At 46.5% G+C, this 21,674-nt stretch overlaps 1 protein-coding gene and 1 pseudogene across 1 annotated transcript; both read left to right on the top strand.

Moving 5' to 3' along the window:
• Positions 1-117: 117 nt before the first annotated feature.
• LOC125514828 (RNA-binding protein 48-like) lies at positions 118-953 on the top strand (the record flags this gene model as incomplete). Its single annotated transcript, XM_048680196.1, is given in 3 exon segments — positions 118-187; positions 546-608; positions 689-953. Coding segments are annotated over 3 exon segments (214 nt in total), but the record flags the coding sequence as incomplete, so codon positions are not given.
• A 1,097-nt stretch (positions 954-2,050) lies between these two features.
• On the top strand, positions 2,051-9,664 carry LOC125516358 (annotated as a pseudogene).
• Positions 9,665-21,674: the final 12,010 nt, after the last annotated feature.

Below are 21,674 nucleotides of genomic sequence, written 5' to 3'. Positions count from 1 at the left end.
CGTATGCGAGCTGCACTACCTACCTAAAAGCCTAGAACAATCAACCAGACTGTTTTCCAAGAAAAAGACGAGCACCATGGTGACTTCTCCTCTAAAGTTTCATCTTATCATCTTCAGGGAATACACAAAGGCAATGCCCGCTACTCATATCGAAGATGATCGTTTCAGCCATGTGCCCTCTAATAAGGTATGCAGTATTAGTAAAACAATGTTTTTGTTAAAAACTAAGGGAAACTAAGTAGTTGTTCACTGAGAAAAATTGGGACATTTAGTAAGAACAGATCACATGCTAAAGGCAACTTTATTTGCAGAAAATCTGGGAAGAAACTTCAATCAGTTAAGCTGCACTTTTACCAAAAAGCCAACATTAGTGCACTAGCTCATATGCAAAGTACCCGAGCAGGGCAAAATCTCTACTGCCTCATTCACGTTAGTGCAGGAGACATAAATCTTTAGGAGTTTCCAACGAAACCCTTTTTTCCTTATCATGGCTTATGTTTTTTCGTTCCGTTAATAAAATGCCTTGTGATGCTATTTAATTGTAGGACTATTTCCCGTCCGAGTCGATGAATGCGACCGTGAACCTAGTCAGACAGAAGCTTGATAAGGTAAGAGTATCTGCGTCATCTATCACTTTGGGTGCAACAGCCACATGGATGACCTAAAAGTTGCCCTTTCAAAATACCAGATACAGTCCGGCGGTGAAACTTCTGATGCTGCCGCCGCCGCATCCAAGAAACCAAGGGTCGACAACCGAAGGCGTATTTGAATCAACGGGTGATGCAGAACGTGCGTTAGGCGTTTCGTATTGCTTTGTTTGCCCTATGTTTCGTGCGCTTGCCCGCTCATCATTTGCAGCAGGCTGTCGCTTGGTGATGTTATGTAGTAGCATGTTCCAGAGGAATGAATGGTGTGTGATACTGTCAGGCTCAGCAGCTGTTTATATGCTCACTCCTTTGTGTCTAAAAAAACAAAGGAGAGAGATTCATGACACGGTTATGTTTCCAATTTTCCCGAATTTCTACGGGGGCGGCCCGGCGGATCCTTGCGACCTCCGGCTGTTTGGAGTAACATTTGTCTGAACTCTGGAGTGAAAATTGCTGCCCTTTTCAAGCGACTATTGGTGACAATACTGCAACAAAGTCAGAGGTGAGGAGTAGGGTAGCTGTATTCCAAGCGTTTGATGGTTATGTGTGTTACACACACCACCTTTTTCATTACGGTCAACTCAACACCGTGTGTTCCGAATCCGAAGGCTTTTGGCGCCGTATGAAGAAAATATGTTTGCTCATCTCCAAAAACAGATTGCTACCTACATGTAATTTTATTTTATTTTATTTTTGCTGGTGTAGAAATGTGTCTGTAAGTAAGCCATGCTCTCTTCTAGAAGCGATGTGGTGGTAGTAGCAGCTTAATTATGCTGATGTGGATGCTGGCGGTAGCCAGACAGCTCTAGCTATAGGCATGTGTGCTGCTAACACACCGTACTCCAGCATGTGTCTTTTGGTTGGGCGGTTGGTGGTGCCTGTGGTTGCAATTTAAAACGGAGTCCTCTCTTAGGAACTTCAGAAGGGAAAAAAAATAACAATACTACCACCAGGCTGTTTTCAATCTCACTTTCTGATAAAGATATGACCAGGCTGCTTTCAATTTCTTTTTGGCAAAAAAGAAAAAAAAATCCTAGTTATGCCGCACAATTTTTTTGATTTTTTTTGGTCCGCAAAAAATGTTGTTGTTGTTTTTTAACACCAACCCCCTCCCCTACTATGCCATTTCATATACTGGGGGAAAATGCGTAATCTTTTCATACAATGGGGGTATGTCAATGTAGGACTCACTAATATCCAAACATGTTGTGCCTAATTGTTTTCCTTTAACTTGCAGACTCATGGTGTGCATAGAAATTGAGATACATGTCATCTTCTTTTCTACAAAATTCCTATTCCTACAATAATCCTATCCTATGAACCAAAAGAAGCATAATAATAATAATAATAAAAGGAGGAGAGTATATGAGATGTATAAATGGGCATCTCTGGTGGGGCCACCAATGTCCGTGTGCAGCCGGAACAGAAGTAGTCCCGATGGGAACCGGAGAAACCCAGCCGTGTGCAGCTGCCAAAACAGAGGAAAAATCCATGGGAGGGAGCAGCAAGAGTGAATGAGGTGGAAAACAAAACAAAAGCAAGCTCGGGGCAGGGAGAGAAAAAAGGAGGAGGAAATGGAAACTGGTGGCGCGGTGGGATGACGCGACGTCGGCTGTCCTCCTCCTGAGCCAGCCAGCCCATCCCGCGCCGGGGCGGACCCTAGATCCGCGCCCCCAGCCGCGAGATCTTGCGCCGATCGCCGCTGGGCGGGAGGGGCGCGGAGGGGCCGGAGGAGAGGCGGACGACCTCACCGACGCCGACTTCTTCGACAGGCTCGTGGACGACGACGACGAGGCCGGACCCGCGCCCGCGGCCGGTCCCGCCGTGGTGGGGGCCTCGGAGGCGGAGCTGGCCCGGGGCGTCTCCGGCCTCGGCGAGCCCGGGCCGTCGGCGGGGGCGTTGGGGCAGGTCGCGGCGCCGCGCCCTGTGGCCGGGGCGGCTGCGGAGGGCGGGTCGCGGCTCGGGGAGGGGCGCCGCTGTCCACACCACGGTCAAGCAGGTGCAGTGGGCCGCCTTCGGGGCCGACCCCTTCGGCGATCTGGCGGCGGGTGCGGCCCAGGAGGAGGCCTTCCTCGGCACCGCGTCCCCGGACCAGGCCTCGGCGCTCTCCTCGCTGTCGGTGGGGCGGCGGATCACGGCTTCTTCGGCGGGAGCCAGGGCTTGGCCCAGGAGCAGGGCTGTGTCGGGCCAAGCTCGGACCAGAGCAGGGCTGCGCAGCAGCTCGGCGGCAGCACCGGTGCTGCTGTGGACCCCACGGATCCCAGGTACCTGGAGAGCTTTACCCCGGGTGGAAGTTCGACGAGGCGACGCAGCAGTGGTACCAGGTTGATACTGCCCAGACGGCCGACGAGAATGCGCAGCAGCTGCAGCAGCACTTTGGTGCTTCTTACTTGCTGAATTCAGCGCAGGCCGGGCTGGAGACCATCGCGGAGGAGAGCGCCGCCGCGGGGGGTGCATTGGGCTGGGGACAGGGGCCTGTTTCGGAGTACCCGGCCAACATGCTGTTCTACGCCGAGTACCCAGGGTGGTACTTTGACACCGACAAGCAGGAGTGGCTATCGCTCGAGGCGTACCAGCAGGCCATCATGCAGGTCGGCGCAGCCAGTCCTGTTCAGGTTGGTGCAAACCATGGTGTTGTTGCGCCTTCTGGTGTGATAAATTACAATGTCAACCAAGCAGAGGTTCCTGCTGTCAACAGTCAGGTGGCCCAACATAACTACGGCCAGCCGGATGCATTTGCTAACAGTATTCAACCTGAAAGTGCCATGAATAGCTTGGCAGGTAGTTTCTATGGTGCTGATCAGCATGCGCATGCCGAATCCATCAGCCCCTCCACAAATCATCAGGTTCCCTTTAACACAGCTGAAACTTCCACAAGTCATTATGGTAACCTTCAGAATGACTACAACACGATTGGTAGCCAACAAGCCGGTTACAATGGGTTCGAACCTTCAACGGTTTACCAGACCAGTCCAAAGGTGCTCCAGTCATCCACCGGTAACCAGGGCAGTTATAAGGCATTTGAACCTACCGCTGCTCACCACATTGGTGAGAACAAGGGTTCTACGCCTTCTACTGGTTTCCAGCCTGGTTACAAGGGATTCACTCCTTCCACAGTCCACCAGGCTGGTTACAGGGGATCTGGTACTTCTACGGGCTACCATACGAAGACATTTGAGCCTTCCTCGGGTCACCAGGCTGGCTACATGGGATCCCAACCTTCTACAGGTCAACATGCTGGTTACATGGGATCCCAACCTTCTACAGATCACCAGTCTAGTTACATGGGATTTGGAACTTCTACAAACCAGATTTATGGTGATGGCCAATGGTTTTGTCAATACACAAGGCTTTGTTCCAACGGGGAGTATGTACAACAGCCAGAAACAAGCTCATGCAAACACCCAAGCACACTTGTCTAACAGCTATCTCGGTACTGAGAACTCCATGAACTTCTCTCAGCAACAATTTAGTGGTACAAATGCTTCACACATGCAATTTGGTTACTCTCCACACGAAGAAATGTCATCAGCTGGACGCCCACCTCATGCTCTGGTTGCTTTTGGGTTTGGAGGAAAGCTTATAGTTATGAAAGAAACAAGCTCAATGGCCACAAACTTTAACAGTGGAAATCAGGTATGCTTATATCTTCCATGCAATATATTTTGACAACCAAGAGAAATCATAAATTTTATTGTGAAGTAACTAAAAGTATTATATTTGGCAAATTAAGGGGATTTCTAGTGGAACGGTGTCTGTTCTTAATTTATCAGAGGTTGTTGCCGATAAAGTTGATGCTTCGAGGATCACTGATGGCAGTGCACTTAGTTACTTCCATGTTCTATGCCGTCAACCTGTTCCTGGTCCTCTTGTTGGTGGAAGTGCTGCATCAAAGGATGTAAATAAATGGCTCGATGAGATGATTACATGGTATGCATCTTCCACCAATGAATACCAGAAAGGTGATCCTCGCAAGTTGCTTATTTCATTGCTGAAGATACTATGTCAGCACTATGGGAAACTACGTGCACCTTTTGGGTCTGATCCATCACAAGAGGTACTTTCTTTCTTTCTTCCTTTCATGCTTTACTCTGTTGCAGTTATAGTTCTACTGTTACTTCTGTTACCATTCTATTGTGCGCCTGTTCCCCTTTACTATATTTTTATTCATTTGGAATTTTCATCGGAAGGAGGATCCCCATAATGCATGTTCTACTTAATCAACCCTTGTGTTGTGATAATGCCACATAGTGCAAGAAAACTAATATGATTGGTAGGATTAACATTTCTGAATGTTTATGCTAGATGCAGCAGACTTGCTTTTTTTATAATTCTGTTTGGTATTATTGCCTGGCCATATCCTAGGTTGTGATTTTACATTTTCCACTCCGTTGGACTCTACCTACTGGCTACTGCTATGGCTACTGGTTCCAACCTGTTTCATGGTCCTTATTTAGGTTACAACTAAAATGGTTCCTTTCAAGATTAAGGCCATTATTGAGTTAATTTTCATCAAGTAGCATCTCAAATTATAGATTGGTATTATTGGTCTAGAATTAGGTGAATGTCTAACTCGTCTTAGCAATATATCAGCTGGAACCTAGCAAAACTTTATTGTTGAGTAACATGAAGGATAATTTGACTATTTCTGTAACCTTTACACATCTGATTCTTGTTTAAATTCCTGGTAATAGGATACAGACGGTCCAGAGATGGCAGTAACCAAGCTCTTTTCATCTTGCAAGAGAAGTAGCAATCATATGGGAGATTTTGGGTCGAATGTTCCTTTCATGCAAAACATCCCCTCTGAAAGTCAGATGCAGGTACTTGTTGTATCCTGTGTCATGCCATATTTAACCAAATATCCCCCAGTTGAGGCAACTACTCTGCTTGTAGGCTGTTGCGCAAGAGGTACAAGCTCTTCTAGTATCTGGCAGAAGAAAAGAGGCTCTTTTGTATGCTCAGGAAGGTCAACTGTGGGGGCCTGCAGTCATACTTGCTTTACAACTTGGCGATAATGTTAGTTTAACTTGGTTTAGCTTCTTTCTTTCGTTTCTAACAGTTTGCTTGATTTAGCTGTCTGGTTTCCAGCTCCCTAAATTAGTTTTTTTTTCTCCTTCATTTGATTGGTGGTGCAGTTCTACGTTGATACTGTGAAGAAAATGGCTCAGTGCCACTTTATTTCTGGGTCACCTTTGCGAACATTGTGCCTTCTCATTGCTGGTCAGCCTGCAGATGTTTTTAATGTAGAGAACAACAGCAACATCAACTATGATACACTAGGTGCATCCCAACAACCTATGCAGGTAATTACTTTGTTATGATTTCTTCACTTGCGAGATGCATTGTTATTTTCAACAGTTAATGATTATTATATAGGCACTGTGTTTCTCATGTTGTTATGTAAGATAATATATTCCCCCTGTTCAGATATTTTCTCATCATAAGATCTGTTTCAGAATTTTTATCCATTGAGGAAATCAAGAGTATAATTATTGCAATAGCTTGACTCTGATCCCACATTAATGCTGTGAAAGAGACTAAGTAGTTGTAGTAAGCCATTCTGTTGGTGTATGTATGGCTATTTGTCATATTGTTTTCTTAGAGCTGGTGCTTCTTATTTATTGGTTACTGCACTGAGATGGAAGCGTGATATTATTGATTACTAGTGTCACGGGTTCTAAATATTGCTTAGAAAAATGATTGCCCTTTTACTATCATCGCATGTATCAGTTAAAACTTCTGAATTTCTGCTTAACTTGAGACTGACTTCATAACTTCGTGTTTCCGTGGGACAGCCTAATCCTAATGGTATGTTGGATGACTGGGAAGAGAATTTGGCTATTATAACTGCAAACAGGACAAAAGGTGATGACCTAGTTATTACCCATCTTGGAGATTGCCTTTGGAAAGAGAAAAATGAGGTTTGTATGATACATATTCGGAGATATATGTGTTCCTTCCTTTTTGTGATCAAGTACCTTATGGAGCCACTTGATACAGGTTGCAGCTGCTCATTCATGCTACTTAGTCGCTGAACTAAACATTGACCCATACTCTGAAAGTGCTCGGTTATGTCTCATTGGCGCAGACCATTTGAAATGTCCTCGAACATTTGCCAGCCCTGAAGCCATTCAGGTCTGTTACAACTTCCTTATTACCTGCAAAAAAATTCAAGCTCAGTGCAAGTTTACTTCAAAACTTTCTTGTATTGTATATTGAAGAAGAGGCCTTAATCCACAGTGTGTTCTAAACAATCATTATGTGGATACACATGCATGATCTTGCGTAGCCTATTACTTGCTTTTTTTGGCCATTCACTACTCTGGACTAATATATTTGAAATGCAACTACAGAGGACAGAGGTTTATGAATATACAAAGGTGCTTGGTAATTCCCAGTATATCCTGCTACCCTTCCAGCCATATAAGCTAATATATGCGTACATGCTTGCGGAAGTGGGAAGGCTCGCTGATTCCTTGAGGTAGGTTATTGCCTTGTTTTGCATGATTAGACAATGACTTGGGTGTTTTCCCTAGAATCTGTTCTTGCACAGTATGACCGAATTAAATCACCTCTTCAAGGTACTGCCAAGCTTCTATGAAGGTGCTGAAAGCTTCCGGCCGTGCTCCAGAACTGGAAGCATGGAAACAATTATTTTCCTCCCTGGAGGACAGGATACGCACTCACCAGCAGGTACAACCTTACATAATTATAATATTTGCGTATGCTGTTCCTAGATTCCAAATCATGTTCTGCAATGTAGCTGAGGTATGCCCCTCCTTCGTTAATCACTAACCCACTTCCTTCACCTTTTTTAGGGTGGGTATGGAACGAATTTAGCCCCTGCGAAACTAGTTGGAAAGTTATTTACCTCGCTTGATAAATCTATATCCCGCATGATGGGCACACCATCCGCAACACTGCCACCAGTGCCACAGGGCTCTGTTGGTGATAAGGAAACCTATTCAGCACCTGCAGCTGCAAAATTTGTAAATAGCCAATCATTAATGACGATGTCATCATTAACCGCATCCCCTTCAGTGCATTCTATTACTGAAATGGCAGAGAATAGTGGTGGCGCTGGCAGGAAGATTGCACACAACAGAAGTGTTTCTGAACCAGACTTCGGCAAAACACCAAACCAGGTATATATATATTTTTTATAGAGGAAGAGAGATGTAGCAGCTTTTTTATCAATGGATGTTCTGCAAGGAAGATCTTTTGATTCTCCCTTCTCACTTCGTATTGAATAAATCTATCAGGGTGCACGATCGGATAATACACAGAGCAGTGCATCAGGTTCAAGATTTGGTTGGATCAGCTCCACACTGCAAAAGACAATGGGATTTGTTTCAAAATCCCGCCAGGTGAGTTATGAAATTGCAGTATCTCCACCATTGTTCAGTTCGTCTTATCTGCATAGTAATGCTGATGCTAAAATCCTGTTGTTCCGAAGGCAAAATTAGGGCAACAGAACAAGTTTTACTATGATGAAAAGCTGAAGCGATGGGTAGAGGAAGGTGCTGAGATTCCTGCCGAGGAGCCTCCTCTCGCTCCACCTCCAACAAAATCCTCCTCATACCAGAATGGCATGCCAGACTATAACTTAAATGGCCCTAGTAGTGGAATGCATACTCCTAATGGAGTGACAGAACGAAGATCTCCAAAACATTCAGATCATGGTTTGGGGATGCCGCCAATTCCACCCAGCCAGAACCAGTTTTCTGCTCGTGGACGAATGGGTGTCCGGTCCAGGTATTTCAGTAGTGATGACATTTGCTTTCAGTTCATTTTCTCTAATTTTTCTGTCAACAAGATAAAACTTTAGTATTTTGTTCATTTTAGATATGTGGACACATTCAATAAGGCTGGTGCAACTGGAGCAGCCCAGTCTTATAACAGGCCAGCTGCTCCGTCTGTGACACCACCTACCGGTGCTAGGTTCTTTGTGCCCACGGCGACTGCTGTCGCTGCAGAGCAGATGCCTAGCCAATCAGTGGAGACACGTGGTGAAACCTTCCAACGGGATGAGCGCTCATCCTCACCGCCAGCGGAAACATCATTTTCATCACCCCCACCAGCAGCACAATTTTCATCACCAATGTCATCTACCATTCAGCGGTACCCGAGCATGGACAACATTGCTACACCGAACCAGGCACCCTGGATGTCCCCGGGAAGTAACAGCAGCTCATTCGCATCAAGATCACGAGCAGCATCATGGAGTGGAACATATTCTGACCAATTCAGTTCCACGGCAGGGGCTAGGTCACCTGACGGACCGACTGTGCCCTCGCCACAAATGCCTGGCAGACCCCCCTCACACAGTCGTTCCAACAGCAACTCGTCCGTGCAGTTTACCGGCTTGACGGAGGATCTTCACGAGGTTGAGCTATGACAGGTGAGGTGACGGCTCAGCATGACTGCCGTGTCAGCCATGATTCAGCCCACACAACCTTGGTTAACCACGGCTCTTCCAGCAAACCCCAACTAAGTTAAAAAGGTGAAAGGAGCTGTTCACAGCGAATCAAGTGATGATTGCCAGGACAGAGAAGGACAGACATCCCCTCCAATTTTGAATGAAACCTTGGGGGAAACCGCACCGAAACCAAGGTGCGCCAGGCGCGTACTACATAAGTACAGTCTTGGTTTTTTGAGTATTTCGTAGCCATATGTTGGTTGTTATTATGTTTACTAGAGCGCAGGAGAACAGAGCCGGGCATCCTTTTTTCGTTGCGTGCGAGGAAAAGCAACATCTGGATGCCATTGTACAGTTAATCCGCCTCTTCCCCGATTCATTGTTCGAAGGCACAAACCAGTTCACCCCCTCATTCTTTTTTTGGTTTTGATGATGAGAATAGAAGATAGAGATAATCTGTCTGTTATTCTAGTGTAAGAAAGGAAAGCCCGACCACGTCGTAGAAAGTGTTGTTGTTGTTGTTGTTGTTGTTGTTATACTTGTCTGTACTTGTTACCACATACCATGGTATATTGTACTAGTGTATTATTCTTTAGAGATGATTCGATTCTTTTGCCTCGGTTAAACGCATAAAAGAGCTCATTGCCCCCTTGTGAGTTGATAGCTGTATGTATTCAGCATGTTGTTTTTGTTGATCTTGGTTGGTGTGGTTTGATATAATTTCGTGTATGCGCTCTTTGTTGCTTGTGACCCAAATTTGAAAACTATGGTGTGGGGTTTGTGATACCCTGAATTATACCAACGGAAGACCTTATGATTCACCGACTTATGTGTCGGGGACTCCTTATGATTCACCGACTTATGTTAGATGCCCGGACTTGTTGCTAATGAATTATGCAAGTGGGATGAGACGTGTTCGAGGAGGATGGGAAACCAGATCCTCTAACATTAAGAAGGAAAGTTAGAGAAGCTACAATCCTCTAACTTTCCTTCTTGCAATCCATATGATTAAAGGTATAATAATTTAAATTAATATGTAAATTATAAATTTAATGTTTACATTCATAATCATTACATACAAACAATTTGATGGTGAAATAAAATCAATTATAGATTATTTATATCTACAGTAAATATCAATAGTAAATAATCCGCTAAACATCTCTAACATTCCTTCTTCATTTTACACTATGATTACACTGTAGCACCGTGACTTTGCTTCTCTAAGTTAGAGGATCCGCCTCCGGAGGATGGGTGGTGGATTGTTGGGAGTTATCCCACTCACTGTGTGCTCGTATTTACACACGGGTATGTCCTAAGGATACCAATGCGACATCTTTCGACTTGTGAAGTTATGCTTGAAGCTTCAGGTGATCAAGGGCAACAGCGCGCACACACACACAAAAGTCCAAATGATACTTTTTGGTTTGCTCCATATATGCCAATGTCTACTTCGTGTATTTGAAAAATACCACTATAACTTAGAAAAGTAATTTGATTCAAAAAATGCCACCATGGCTGTGGCATACGTCGAAGTATCCAACTGTTGACGACTGCATTTTTCTTAAATTATCTCAATAGTGGCTTTTTTTTAGTATACACGCATTTTTCACTAGCATATAATATGTTTATTTTTTGTATATAATTGTAAACTAGATGAGTGTTTTTTATCTATATAAATGAATGTTTTACTCGGATCTGTTTGTAGTTCGTCTACATCCGTGTGTCTTTAGGTTGGATCCTTGCGATCTACGCTACTCTTCAACGGCGGCAGCTGTTGTTTTGGTGCGTTGGTCCTGTGGTGTCTTAGCACGACGATTTACCGACTGTCTACCAGTCTTGCCTGGTTCCGTCGAGGGAGGGTGGTGACGGCGGTGTGCCTTAGACTCGCTTCAGTGCTTGTAGTCGTCATTACGTGGTCTGCAGATCTGCATGTACTTTTTATTATTTCTAGTGTTCGTTATACTGCCATGATTGAAGATAAATAGACTGAAAGTTTTCAAAAATAATAATAATATTTTACTATATACTATATTGTGACGACCGATCGACGAAGATCGTCGCCACAAAGAAGGGGATCAGAGTGGGGATGAGGAAGAACCGAGAGGAGGTGAGGTAGGAGAAGGAGATGAGAATAATTCAGACGTTTTCCTTTTCTGCCGTGCCGTGCCCAACAGAGGACAGGTCTATTAGTACAGACACACACACCATCAGACTTGGCCACAGACGGCCCAAGTCGGAACCCGTGGGCTCAGCCCAACACACTCATAGCTTCTCCTTCTCCTTGCTAGTCCACCGCTACACGGTAGCAGGTGTGACAATTTTCCTCCCTTGAGCGGGAGCGTCCTGTTCCCAGCATGGAGCTGTGGGATAGCGATGACGGAGTACGGTGTAATCTTCCCATGTCGCCGAGTCTGGGGAGAGTGAGGACCACTGCACACGAATCTGCACGACGGAGGTGTTACCTTTCTTGACCATGCGGCGATCCAAGATCAGCTCCGGTTGTAGTGGTGCAGCCGTCAGGTCGGACGGACGAGGCAATTCCGAGAAGACTGGAGAGTAGTCTGGTGTGAATGGCTTCAACTGCGATACATGGAAGACCGGATGAATGCGGCTGTCAGATGGAAGCTGCAGTTTATAAGCCATGGAACCAATCCGTTGCTCGACGGTGAATGGACCAAAGAATTTGAATGCTAGCTTGGGGCAGGGACGATTTGCAACAGTAGATTGAGCATAAGGTTGTAATTTTAGCAGAACTTGTTCCCCCACCTCAAAGGAGCGATCTGTCCTGTGACGATCAGCCTTTTGCTTGTATCTGTTCTGTGCCCGAGCCAGCTGGTCACGCAAACCATCATTATGTTTTGCCCAGTCCAAATCAACATTGGTATCATCTGGCATCTTGATGGCAAGAGTGGGCAAGCCTCCCAAATTGGGCTCCTGACCATAGAGCGCCTTGAAAGGTGAAGTGTTCAGAGAGGAGTGGTGGGTGGTGTTGTACCAGAACTCGGCAGTAGGTAACCATTGCCGCCACTTCTTGGGCTGGTCATGCACCGCGCATCGAAGATACATCTCGAGGCATTGATTGACTCGTTCGCTCTGGCCATCCGTATGAGGGTGATATGCTGTGGAATAACTGAGTTTGGTACCCGCTGCTTCGAGGAGAGAACGCCACATCGCGCTGGTGAACACCCGGTCACGATCCGATACAATCGAGTGAGGTACTCCATGCAATTTGATGATGTTGTCCCAAAAAGCTCGAGCTACTGTTGCTGCTGTGAAGGGATGACAAAGGGGAACGAAGTGGGCATATTTGGTGAAGCGATCGACCACCACCATGATCACCTCGTAGCCTTCGAACACCGGTAGGCCTTTAACAAAATCCATAGTGAGGTCCCGCCACGGTTCTGTTGGAATTGGCAGTGGCTGGAGTAATCCCGGTGTCTTCAAGTGTTCATGCTTGGCTTGTTGGCAGATAGGGCACTGACGAACAAAATCTTCCACTACTGGTTTCAGACCACGCCAAGCAAACAGCTTCTTGACGCGCTGGTATGTTGCTGTCACACCGGAGTGGCCCCCAATTGCACTTGCATGGAATGCGCTGATTAATTTGGTCTGGAGGGCTGTATTGGCGCCGATCCAAATCTTGTCCTGAAGGCGAATGATGCCTTGACGAAGTTCATAACCTTGTGCATCTGGGCTACACAGAGCGAGTCGTTGCAGCAAATCCTGGCTGTCCGTGTCAGTTTCATAAGAATTGCTGACCTCCTGAAGCCATTGGGGTTGGCAGACTGAGAGAGCATCTAGGGAGAGCATGTGTCCAACGCGGGACAGTGCATCAGCCGCGCCATTGTCCGCGCCACTACGGTACTTGAATGAGAATTGGAGACCCACCATCTTGGACATAGCCTTGCGCTGCAACTCTGTGTCGAGTTGTTGATGTTGAGGAACGTTGCAGAAAACAAAAATTTTCCTACTCGTTTCACCAAGATCATCTAGGAGTTCAACTAGCACCGAGCTATCGGATGCATCTACATACCTTTGTAGATCGCGCACGGAAGCGTTCAAAAGAACGGTGATGATGTAGTCGTACTCGACGTGATCCAAATCACCGATGACCAGCGCCGAACGGACGGCACCTCCGCGTTCAACACACGTACGGGACGGGAGACGTCTCCTCCTTCTTGATCCAGCAAGGGGAAAGGAGAGGTTGATGAAGATCCAGGCAGCACGACGGCGTGGTGGTGGATGCAGGGCGTCACAGTAGCAGGGCTTCGCCTATACTACGAGAGAGAGACGTAACGGGGAGAGAGGGAGGCGCCAGGGGCTGGTGTATGAAGTCCCTCCTCTCCCCCACTATATATAGGAGGGCCAAGGGGGGTGGTGCGCCAGCCTAGGAGATCCAATCTCCTAGGTGCGGCAGCCAAGGGGAGGTTTCCCTCCCCCCAAGGCACCTAAGAGGTGCCTTCCACCATTGGGACTCTTCCTTAAGTGGAACCCTAGGCGCATGGGCTTTTGGGGCTGGTGCCCTTGGCCCATCTAGGCCAAGGCGCACCCCCTACAGCCCATGTGGCCCCCCGGGACAGGTGGCCCCACCCGGTGGGCCCCCGGGACCCTCCGGTGGTCCCGGTACAATACCGATACCCCCGAAACTTTCCCGATGGCCGAAACACTTCCTATATATAATTCTTTACCTTCGGACCATTCCGGAACTCCTCGTGACGTCCGGGATCTCATCCGGGACTTCCGAACAACTTTCGGGTTACTGCATACTAATATCTTCACAACCCTAGCATCACCGAACCTTAAGTGTGTAGACCCTACGGGTTCGGGAGACACGCAGACATGACCGAGACGACTCTCCAGTCAATAACCAACAGCGGGATCTGGATACCCATGTTGGCTCCCACATGCTCCTCGATGATCTCATCGGATGAACCACGATGTCGAAGATTCAATCAATCCCATATTCAATTCCCTTTGTCAATCGGTACGTTACATGCCCGAGATCGATCGTCGGTATCCCAATACCTCGTTCAATCTCGTTACCGGCAAGTCACTTTACTCGTACCGTAATGCATGATCCCGTGACCAACCCCTTGGTCACATTGAGCTCATTATGATGATGCATTACCGAGTGGGCCCAGAGATACCTCTCCGTCATACGGAGTGACAAATCCCAGTCTCGATTCGTGCCAACCCAACAGACACTTTCGGAGATACCCGTAGTACCTTTATAGTCACCCAGTTACGTTGTGACGTTTGGCACACCCAAAGCACTCCTACGGTATCCGGGAGTTGCACAATCTCATGGTCTAAGGAAATGATACTTGACATTTGGAAAAGCTCTAGCAAACGAACTACACGATCTTGTGCTATGCTTAGGATTGGGTCTTGTCCATCACATCATTCTCCTAATGATGTGATCCCATTATCAATGACATCTAATATCCATTGTCAGGAAACCATGACTATCTGTTGATCAACGAGCTAGTCAACTAGAGGCTCACTAGGGACGTGTTGTGGTTGTTATTCACACATGTATTACGATTTCCGGATAACACAATTATAGCATGAATAAAAATTATCATGAAACAAGGAAATATAATAATAATGCTTTTATTATTGCCTCTAGGGCATATTTCCAACAGTCTCCCACTTGCACTAGAGTCAATAATCTAGTTACATTGTGATGAATCGAACACCCATGGAATTCTGGTGTTGATCATGTTTTGCCTAGGGAGAGGTTTAGTCAACGGATCTGCTACATTCAGGTCCGTATGTACTTTACAAATATCTATGTCTCCATCTTGAACATTTTCACGAATGGAGTTGAAGCGACGCTTGATGTGCCTTGTCTTCTTGTGAAACCTGGGCTCCTTGGCAAGTGCAATAGCTCCAGTGTTGTCATAGAAGAGTTTGATTGGCCCCGACGTATTGGGTATGACTCCTAGGTCGGTGATGAACTCCTTCACGCATATTGCTTCATGTGCTGCCTCCGAGGCTGCCATGTACTCCGCTTCACATGTAGATCCCGCCACGACGCTCTGCTTGCAACTGCACCAGCTTACTGCCCCACCATTCAAAATATACACGTATCCGGTTTGTGACTTAGAGTCATCCAGATCTGTGTCGAAGCTAGCATCGACGTTAACCCTTTACGACGAGCTCTTCGTCACCTCCATAAACGAGAAACATATCCTTAGTCCTCTTCAGGTACTTCAGGATATTCTTGACCGCTGTCTAGTGTTCCATGCCGGGATTACTTTGGTACCTTCCTACCAAACTTACGGCAAGGTTTACATCAGGTCTGGTACACAGCATAGCATACATGATAGACCCTATGGCCGAGGCATAGGGGACGACACTCATCTTTTCTCTATCTTCTGCCGTGGTCGGGCATTGAGCCGTGCTCAATCTCGTACCTTGCAATACAGGCAAGAACCCCTTCTTTGACTGATCCATTTTGAACTTCTTCAATATCTTGTCAAGGTACGTACTCTTGTGAAAGACCAATGAGGCGTCTCGATCTATCTCTATAGATCTTGATGCCTAATATATAAGCAGCTTCTCCAAGATCCTTCATTGAAAAACACTTGTTCAAGTAGGCCTTTATGCTTTCCAAGAATTCTATATCATTTCCCATCAACAGTATGTCATCCACATACAATATGAGAAATGCTACAGAGCTCCCACTCACTTTCTTGTAAATGCAGGCTTCTCCATAAGTCTGCGTAAACCCAAACGCTTTGATCATCTCATCAAAACGAATGTTCCAACTCCGAGATGCTTGCACCAGCCCATAAATCGAGCGTTGGAGCTTGCACACCTTGTCAGCATTCTTAGGATCGACAAAACCTTCCGGCTGCATCATATACAATTCTTCCTTAAGGAAACCATTAAGGAATCGTTTTGACGTCCATTTGCCATATCTCATAATCATAGAATGCGGCAATTGCTAACATGATTCGGACGGACTTCAGCTTCGCTACCGGTGAGAAAGTCTCATCGTAGTCAACCCCTTGAACTTGTCGATAACCCTTAGCGACAAGCCGAGCTTTATAGATGGTCACATTACCATCCGCGTCTGTCTTCTTCTTAAAGATCCATTTATTTTCTATGGCTCGCCGATCAACGGGCAAGTCAGTCAAAGTCCATACTTCGTTTTCATACATGGATCCTATCTCGGATTTCATGCTTCCAGCCATTTGTCGGAATCCGGGCCCGCCATCGCTTCTTCATAGTTCGAAGGTTCACCGTTGTCTAACAACATGATTTCCAAGACAGGGTTGCCGTACCACTCTGGTGCGGAACGTGTCCTTGTGGACCTACGAAGTTCAGTAGCAACTTGATCTGAAGTTTCATGATCATCATCATTAACTTCCTCTCTAGTCGGTGCAGGCACCTCAGGAACATTTTCTTGAGTTGCGCCACTTTCCGGTTCAAGAGGTAATACTTCATCAAGTTCTACTTTCCTCCCACTTACTTCTTTCGAGAGAAACTCTTTCTCTAGAAAGGATCCATTCTTGGCAACAAAGATCTTGCCTTCGGATCTGAGGTAGAAGGTATACCCAATAGTTTCTTTAGGGTATCCTATGAAGACGCATTTTTCCGACTTGGGTTCGAGCTTTTCAGGTTGAAGTTTCTTGACATAAGCATCGCATCCCCAAACTTTTAGAAACGACAGCTTAGGTTTCTTCCCAAACCATAATTCATACGGTGTCGTCTCAACGGATTTCGACGGAGCCCTATTTAAAGTGAATGCGGCAGTCTCTAAAGCATAGCCCCAAAATGATAGCGGTAGATCGGTAAGAGACATCATAGATCACACCATATCCAATAGAGTGCGATTACGACGTTCGGACACACCATTACGCTGAGGTGTTCCAGGCGGCGTGAGTTGTGAAACTATTCCACATTTTCTTAAGTGTGTGCCAAATTCGTGACTCAAGTATTCTCCCCACGATCTGATCGCAAGAACTTGATTTTCCTGTCACGTTGATTCTCAACCTCACTCTGAAATTCCTTGAACTTTTCAAAGGTCTCAGACTTGTGTTTCATTAAGTAGACATACCCATATCTACTCAAGTCATCAGTGAGGGTGAGAACATAACGATAGCCACCGCGAGCCTCAACACTCATTGGACCGCACACATCAGTATGTATGATTTCCAATAAGTTGGTTGCTCGCTCCATTGTTCCTGAGAACGGAGTCTTGGTCATTTTACCCATGAGGCATGGTTCGCACGTGTCAAATGATTCGTAATCAAGAGACTCCAAAAGTCCATCTGCATGGAGCTTCTTCATGCGTTTGACACCTATGTGACCAAGGCGGCAGTGCCACAAGTATGTGGGACTATCATTATCAACCTTACATCTTTTGGTATTCACACTATGAATATGTGTAACATTACGCTCGAGATTCATTAAGAATAAACCATTCACCAGCGGAGCATGACCATAAAACATATCTCTCATATAAATAGAACAACCATTATTCTCGGATTTAAATGAGTAGCCATCTCGAATTAAACGAGATCCTGATACAATGTTCATGCTCAAAGCTGGCACTAAATAACAATTATTGAGGTTTAAAACTAATCCCATAGGTAAATGTAGAGGTAGCGTGCCGACGGCGATCACATCGACCTTGGAACCATTCCCGACGCACATCGTCACCTCGTCCTTCGCCAGTCTCCGCTTATTCCGCAGCTCCTGCTTTGAGTTACAAATGTGAGCAACCGCACCGGTATCAAATACCCAGGAGCTACTACGAGTACTGGTAAGGTACACATCAATTACATGTATATCACATATACCTTTAGTGTTGCCGGCCTTCTTGTCCGCTAAGTATTTGGGGCAGTTCCGCTTCCAGTGACCACTTCCCTTGCAATAAAAACACTCAGTCTCGGGCTTGGGTCCATTCTTTGGCTTCTTCCCGGCAGCTTGCTTACCGGGCGCGGCAACTCCCTTGCCGTCCTTCTTGAAGTTCTTCTTACCCTTGCCTTTCTTGAACTTAGTGGTTTTATTCACCATCAACACTTGATGTTCCTTTTTGACTTCTACCTCTGCTGATTTCAGCATTGCAAATACTTCAGGAATGGTCTTTTCCATCCCCTGCATATTGAAGTTCATCACAAAGCTCTTGTAGCTCGGTGGAAGCGACTGAAGGATTCTGTCAATGACCGCGTCATCCGGGAGATTAACTCCCAGCTGAGTCAAGCGGTTATGCAACCCAGACATTTTGAGTATGTGCTCGCTGACAGAACTATTTTCCTCCATCTTACAGCTGAAGAACTTGTCGGAGACTTCATATCTCTCGACCCGGGCATGAGCTTGAAAAACCATTTTCAGCTCTTCGAACATCTCATATGCTCCGTGTCGCTCAAAACGCTTTTGGAGCCCCGGTTCTAAGCTGTAAAGCATGCCGCACTGAACGAGGGAGTAATCATCAGCACGTGACTGCCAAGCGTTCATAACGTCTTGGTTCTCTGGGATGGGTGCGTCACCTAGCGGTGCTTCTAGGACATAATCTTTCTTGGCAGCTATGAGGATGATCCTCAGGTTCCGGACCCAGTCCGTATAGTTGCTGCCATCATCTTTCAGCTTGGTTTTCTCTAGGAACGCGTTGAAGTTGAGGGCAACATTAGCGTGGGCCATTTGATCTACAAGACATAGTGTAAAGATTTTAGACTAAGTTCATGATAATTAAGTTCATCTAATCAAATTATTCAATGAACTCCCACTCAGATAGACATCCCTCTAGTCATCTAAGTGAAACATGATCCGAGTCAACTAGGCCGTGTCCGATCATCACGTGAGACGGACTAGTCAACATCGGTGAACATCTTCATGTTGATCGTATCTTCTATACGACTCATGCTCGACCTTTCGGTCTTCTGTGTTCCGAGGCCATGTCTGTACATGCTAGGCTCGTCAAGTCAACCTAAGTGTATTGCGTGTGTAAATCTGGCTTACACCCGTTGTATTCGAACGTTAGGATCTATCACACCCGATCATCACGTGGTGCTTCGAAACAACGAACCTTCGCAACGGTGCACAGTTAGGGGGAACACTTTCTTGAAATTATTACGAGGGATCATCTTATTTAAGCTACCGTCGTTCTAAGCAAATAAGATGTAAAACATGATAAACATCACATGCAATCAAATAGTGACATGATATGGCCAATATCATTTGCTCCTTTTGATCTCCATCTTCGGGGCTCCATGATCATCGTTGTCACCGGCATGACACCATGATCTCCATCATCATGATCTCCATCATCGTGTCTTCTTGAAGTTGTCTCGTCATCTATTACTTCTACTACTATGGCTAACGCTTTAGCAATAAAGTAAAGTAATTACATGACGTTTATGTTGACACGCAGGTCATAAATAAATTAAGACAACTCCTATGGCTCCTGCCGGTTGTCATACTCATCGACATGCAAGTCGTGATTCCTATTATAAGAACATGATCAATCTCATACATCACATATATCATTCATCACATCCTTTTGGCCATATCACATCACACGCACATGCTGCAAAAACAAGTTAGACGTCCTCTAATTGTTGTTGCAAGTTTTTACGTGGCTGCTATAGGTTTCTAGCAAGAACGTTTCTTACCTACGCCAAAACCACAACGTGATATGCCAATTTCTATTTACCCTTCATAAGGACCCTTTTCATCGAATCCGATCCGACTAAAGTGGGAGAGACAGACACCCGCCAGCCACCTTATGCAACTAGTGCATGTCAATCGGTGGAACCAGTCTCACGTAAGCGTACGTGTAAGGTCGGTCCGGGCCGCTTCATCCCACGATGCCGCCGAATCAAGATAAGACTAGTAACGGCAAGCAAATTGACAATATCCACGCCCACAACTGCTTTGTGTTCTACTCGTGCATAGAAACTACGCATAGACCTAGCTCATGATGCCACTGTTGGGGAACGTAGCAGAATTTTAAAATTTTCTACGCATCACCAAGATCAATCTATGGAGTCATCTAGCAACGAGGGAGAAAGGAGTGCATCTACATACCCTTGTAGATCGCGCGCGGAAGCGTTCAAGAGAACGGGGTTGATGGAGTCGTACTCGTCGTGATCCAAATCACCGATGACCTAGCGCCGAACGGACGGCACCTCCGCGTTCAACACACGTACGGTTGGGAAGACGTCTCCTCCAACTTGATCCAGCAAGGGGGAAGGAGAGGTTGATGAAGATCCAGCAGCACGACGGCGTGGTGGTGGAAGCAACGGTGATCTCGGCAGGGCTTCGCCAAGCACAGGGAGAGGGAGGAGTGTCACGGGAGGGAGAGGGAGAGGCCAGGGGCTAGGGTGCGGCTGCCCTCCCTCCCCCCACTATATATAGGGTCCCTAGAGGGGGGCGCCGGCCCTAGGAGATGCCATCTCCAAGGGGGGGCGGCCAAGGGGGGTGGAGTGCCCCCCAAGCCAAGTGGGGCGCCCCCACCCCTAGGGTTTCCAACCCTAGGCGCAGGGGAGGCCCATGGGGGGGGCGCACCAGCCACTAGGGGCTGGTTCCCCTCCCACTTCAGCCCATGGGGCCCTCCGGGATAGGTGGCCCCACCCGGTGGACCCCCGGGACCCTTCCGGTGGTCCCGGTACAATACCGATTACCCCCGAAACTTTCCCGATGGCCGAAACTTGACTTCCTATATATAAATCTTCACCTCCGGACCATTCCGGAACTCCTCGTGACGTCCGGGATCTCATCCGGGACTCCGAACAACTTTCGGGTTACCGTATACTAATATCTCAACAACCCTAGCGTCACCGAACCTTAAGTGTGTAGACCCTACGGGTTCGGGAGACACGCAGACATGACCGAGACGACTCTCCGGTCAATAACCAACAGCGGGATCTGGATACCCATGTTGGCTCCCACATGCTCCTCGATGATCTCATCGGATGAACCACGATGTCGAGGATTCAATCAATCCGTATACAATTCCCTTTGTCAATCGGTACGTTACTTGCCCGAGACTCGATCGTCGGTATCCCAATACCTCGTTCAATCTCGTTACCGGCAAGTCACTTTACTCGTACCGTAATGCATGATCCCGTGATCAACCACTTGGTCACATTGAGCTCATTATGATGATGCATTACCGAGTGGGCCCAGAGATACCTCTCCGTCATACGGAGTGACAAATCCCAGTCTCGATTCGTGCCAACCCAACAGACACTTTCGGAGATACCTGTAGTGTACCTTTATAGTCACCCAGTTACGTTGTGATGTTTGGCACACCCAAGGCACTCCTACGGTATCCGAGAGTTGCACAATCTCATGGTCTAAGGAAATGATACTTGACATTCGGAAAAGCTATAGCAAACGAACTACACGATCTTTGAGCTATGCTTAGGATTGGGTCTTGTCCATCACATCATTCTCCTAATGATGTGATCCCGTTATCAATGACATCCAATGTCCATAGTCAGGAAACCATGACTATCTTTTGATCAACGAGCTAGTCAACTAGAGGCTCACTAGGGACGTGTTGTGGTCTATGTATTCACACATGTATTACGATTTCCGGATAACACAATTATAGCATGAACAATAGACAATTATCATGAACAAAG

This window comes from Triticum urartu, chromosome 6 (assembly GCF_003073215.2).
Source record: "Triticum urartu cultivar G1812 chromosome 6, Tu2.1, whole genome shotgun sequence".
NCBI classification, from domain to species: domain Eukaryota; kingdom Viridiplantae; phylum Streptophyta; class Magnoliopsida; order Poales; family Poaceae; genus Triticum; species Triticum urartu.
The sequence above is the reverse complement of the archived record's forward strand: the minus strand, read 5'-3'. Positions and strand labels throughout refer to the sequence as shown.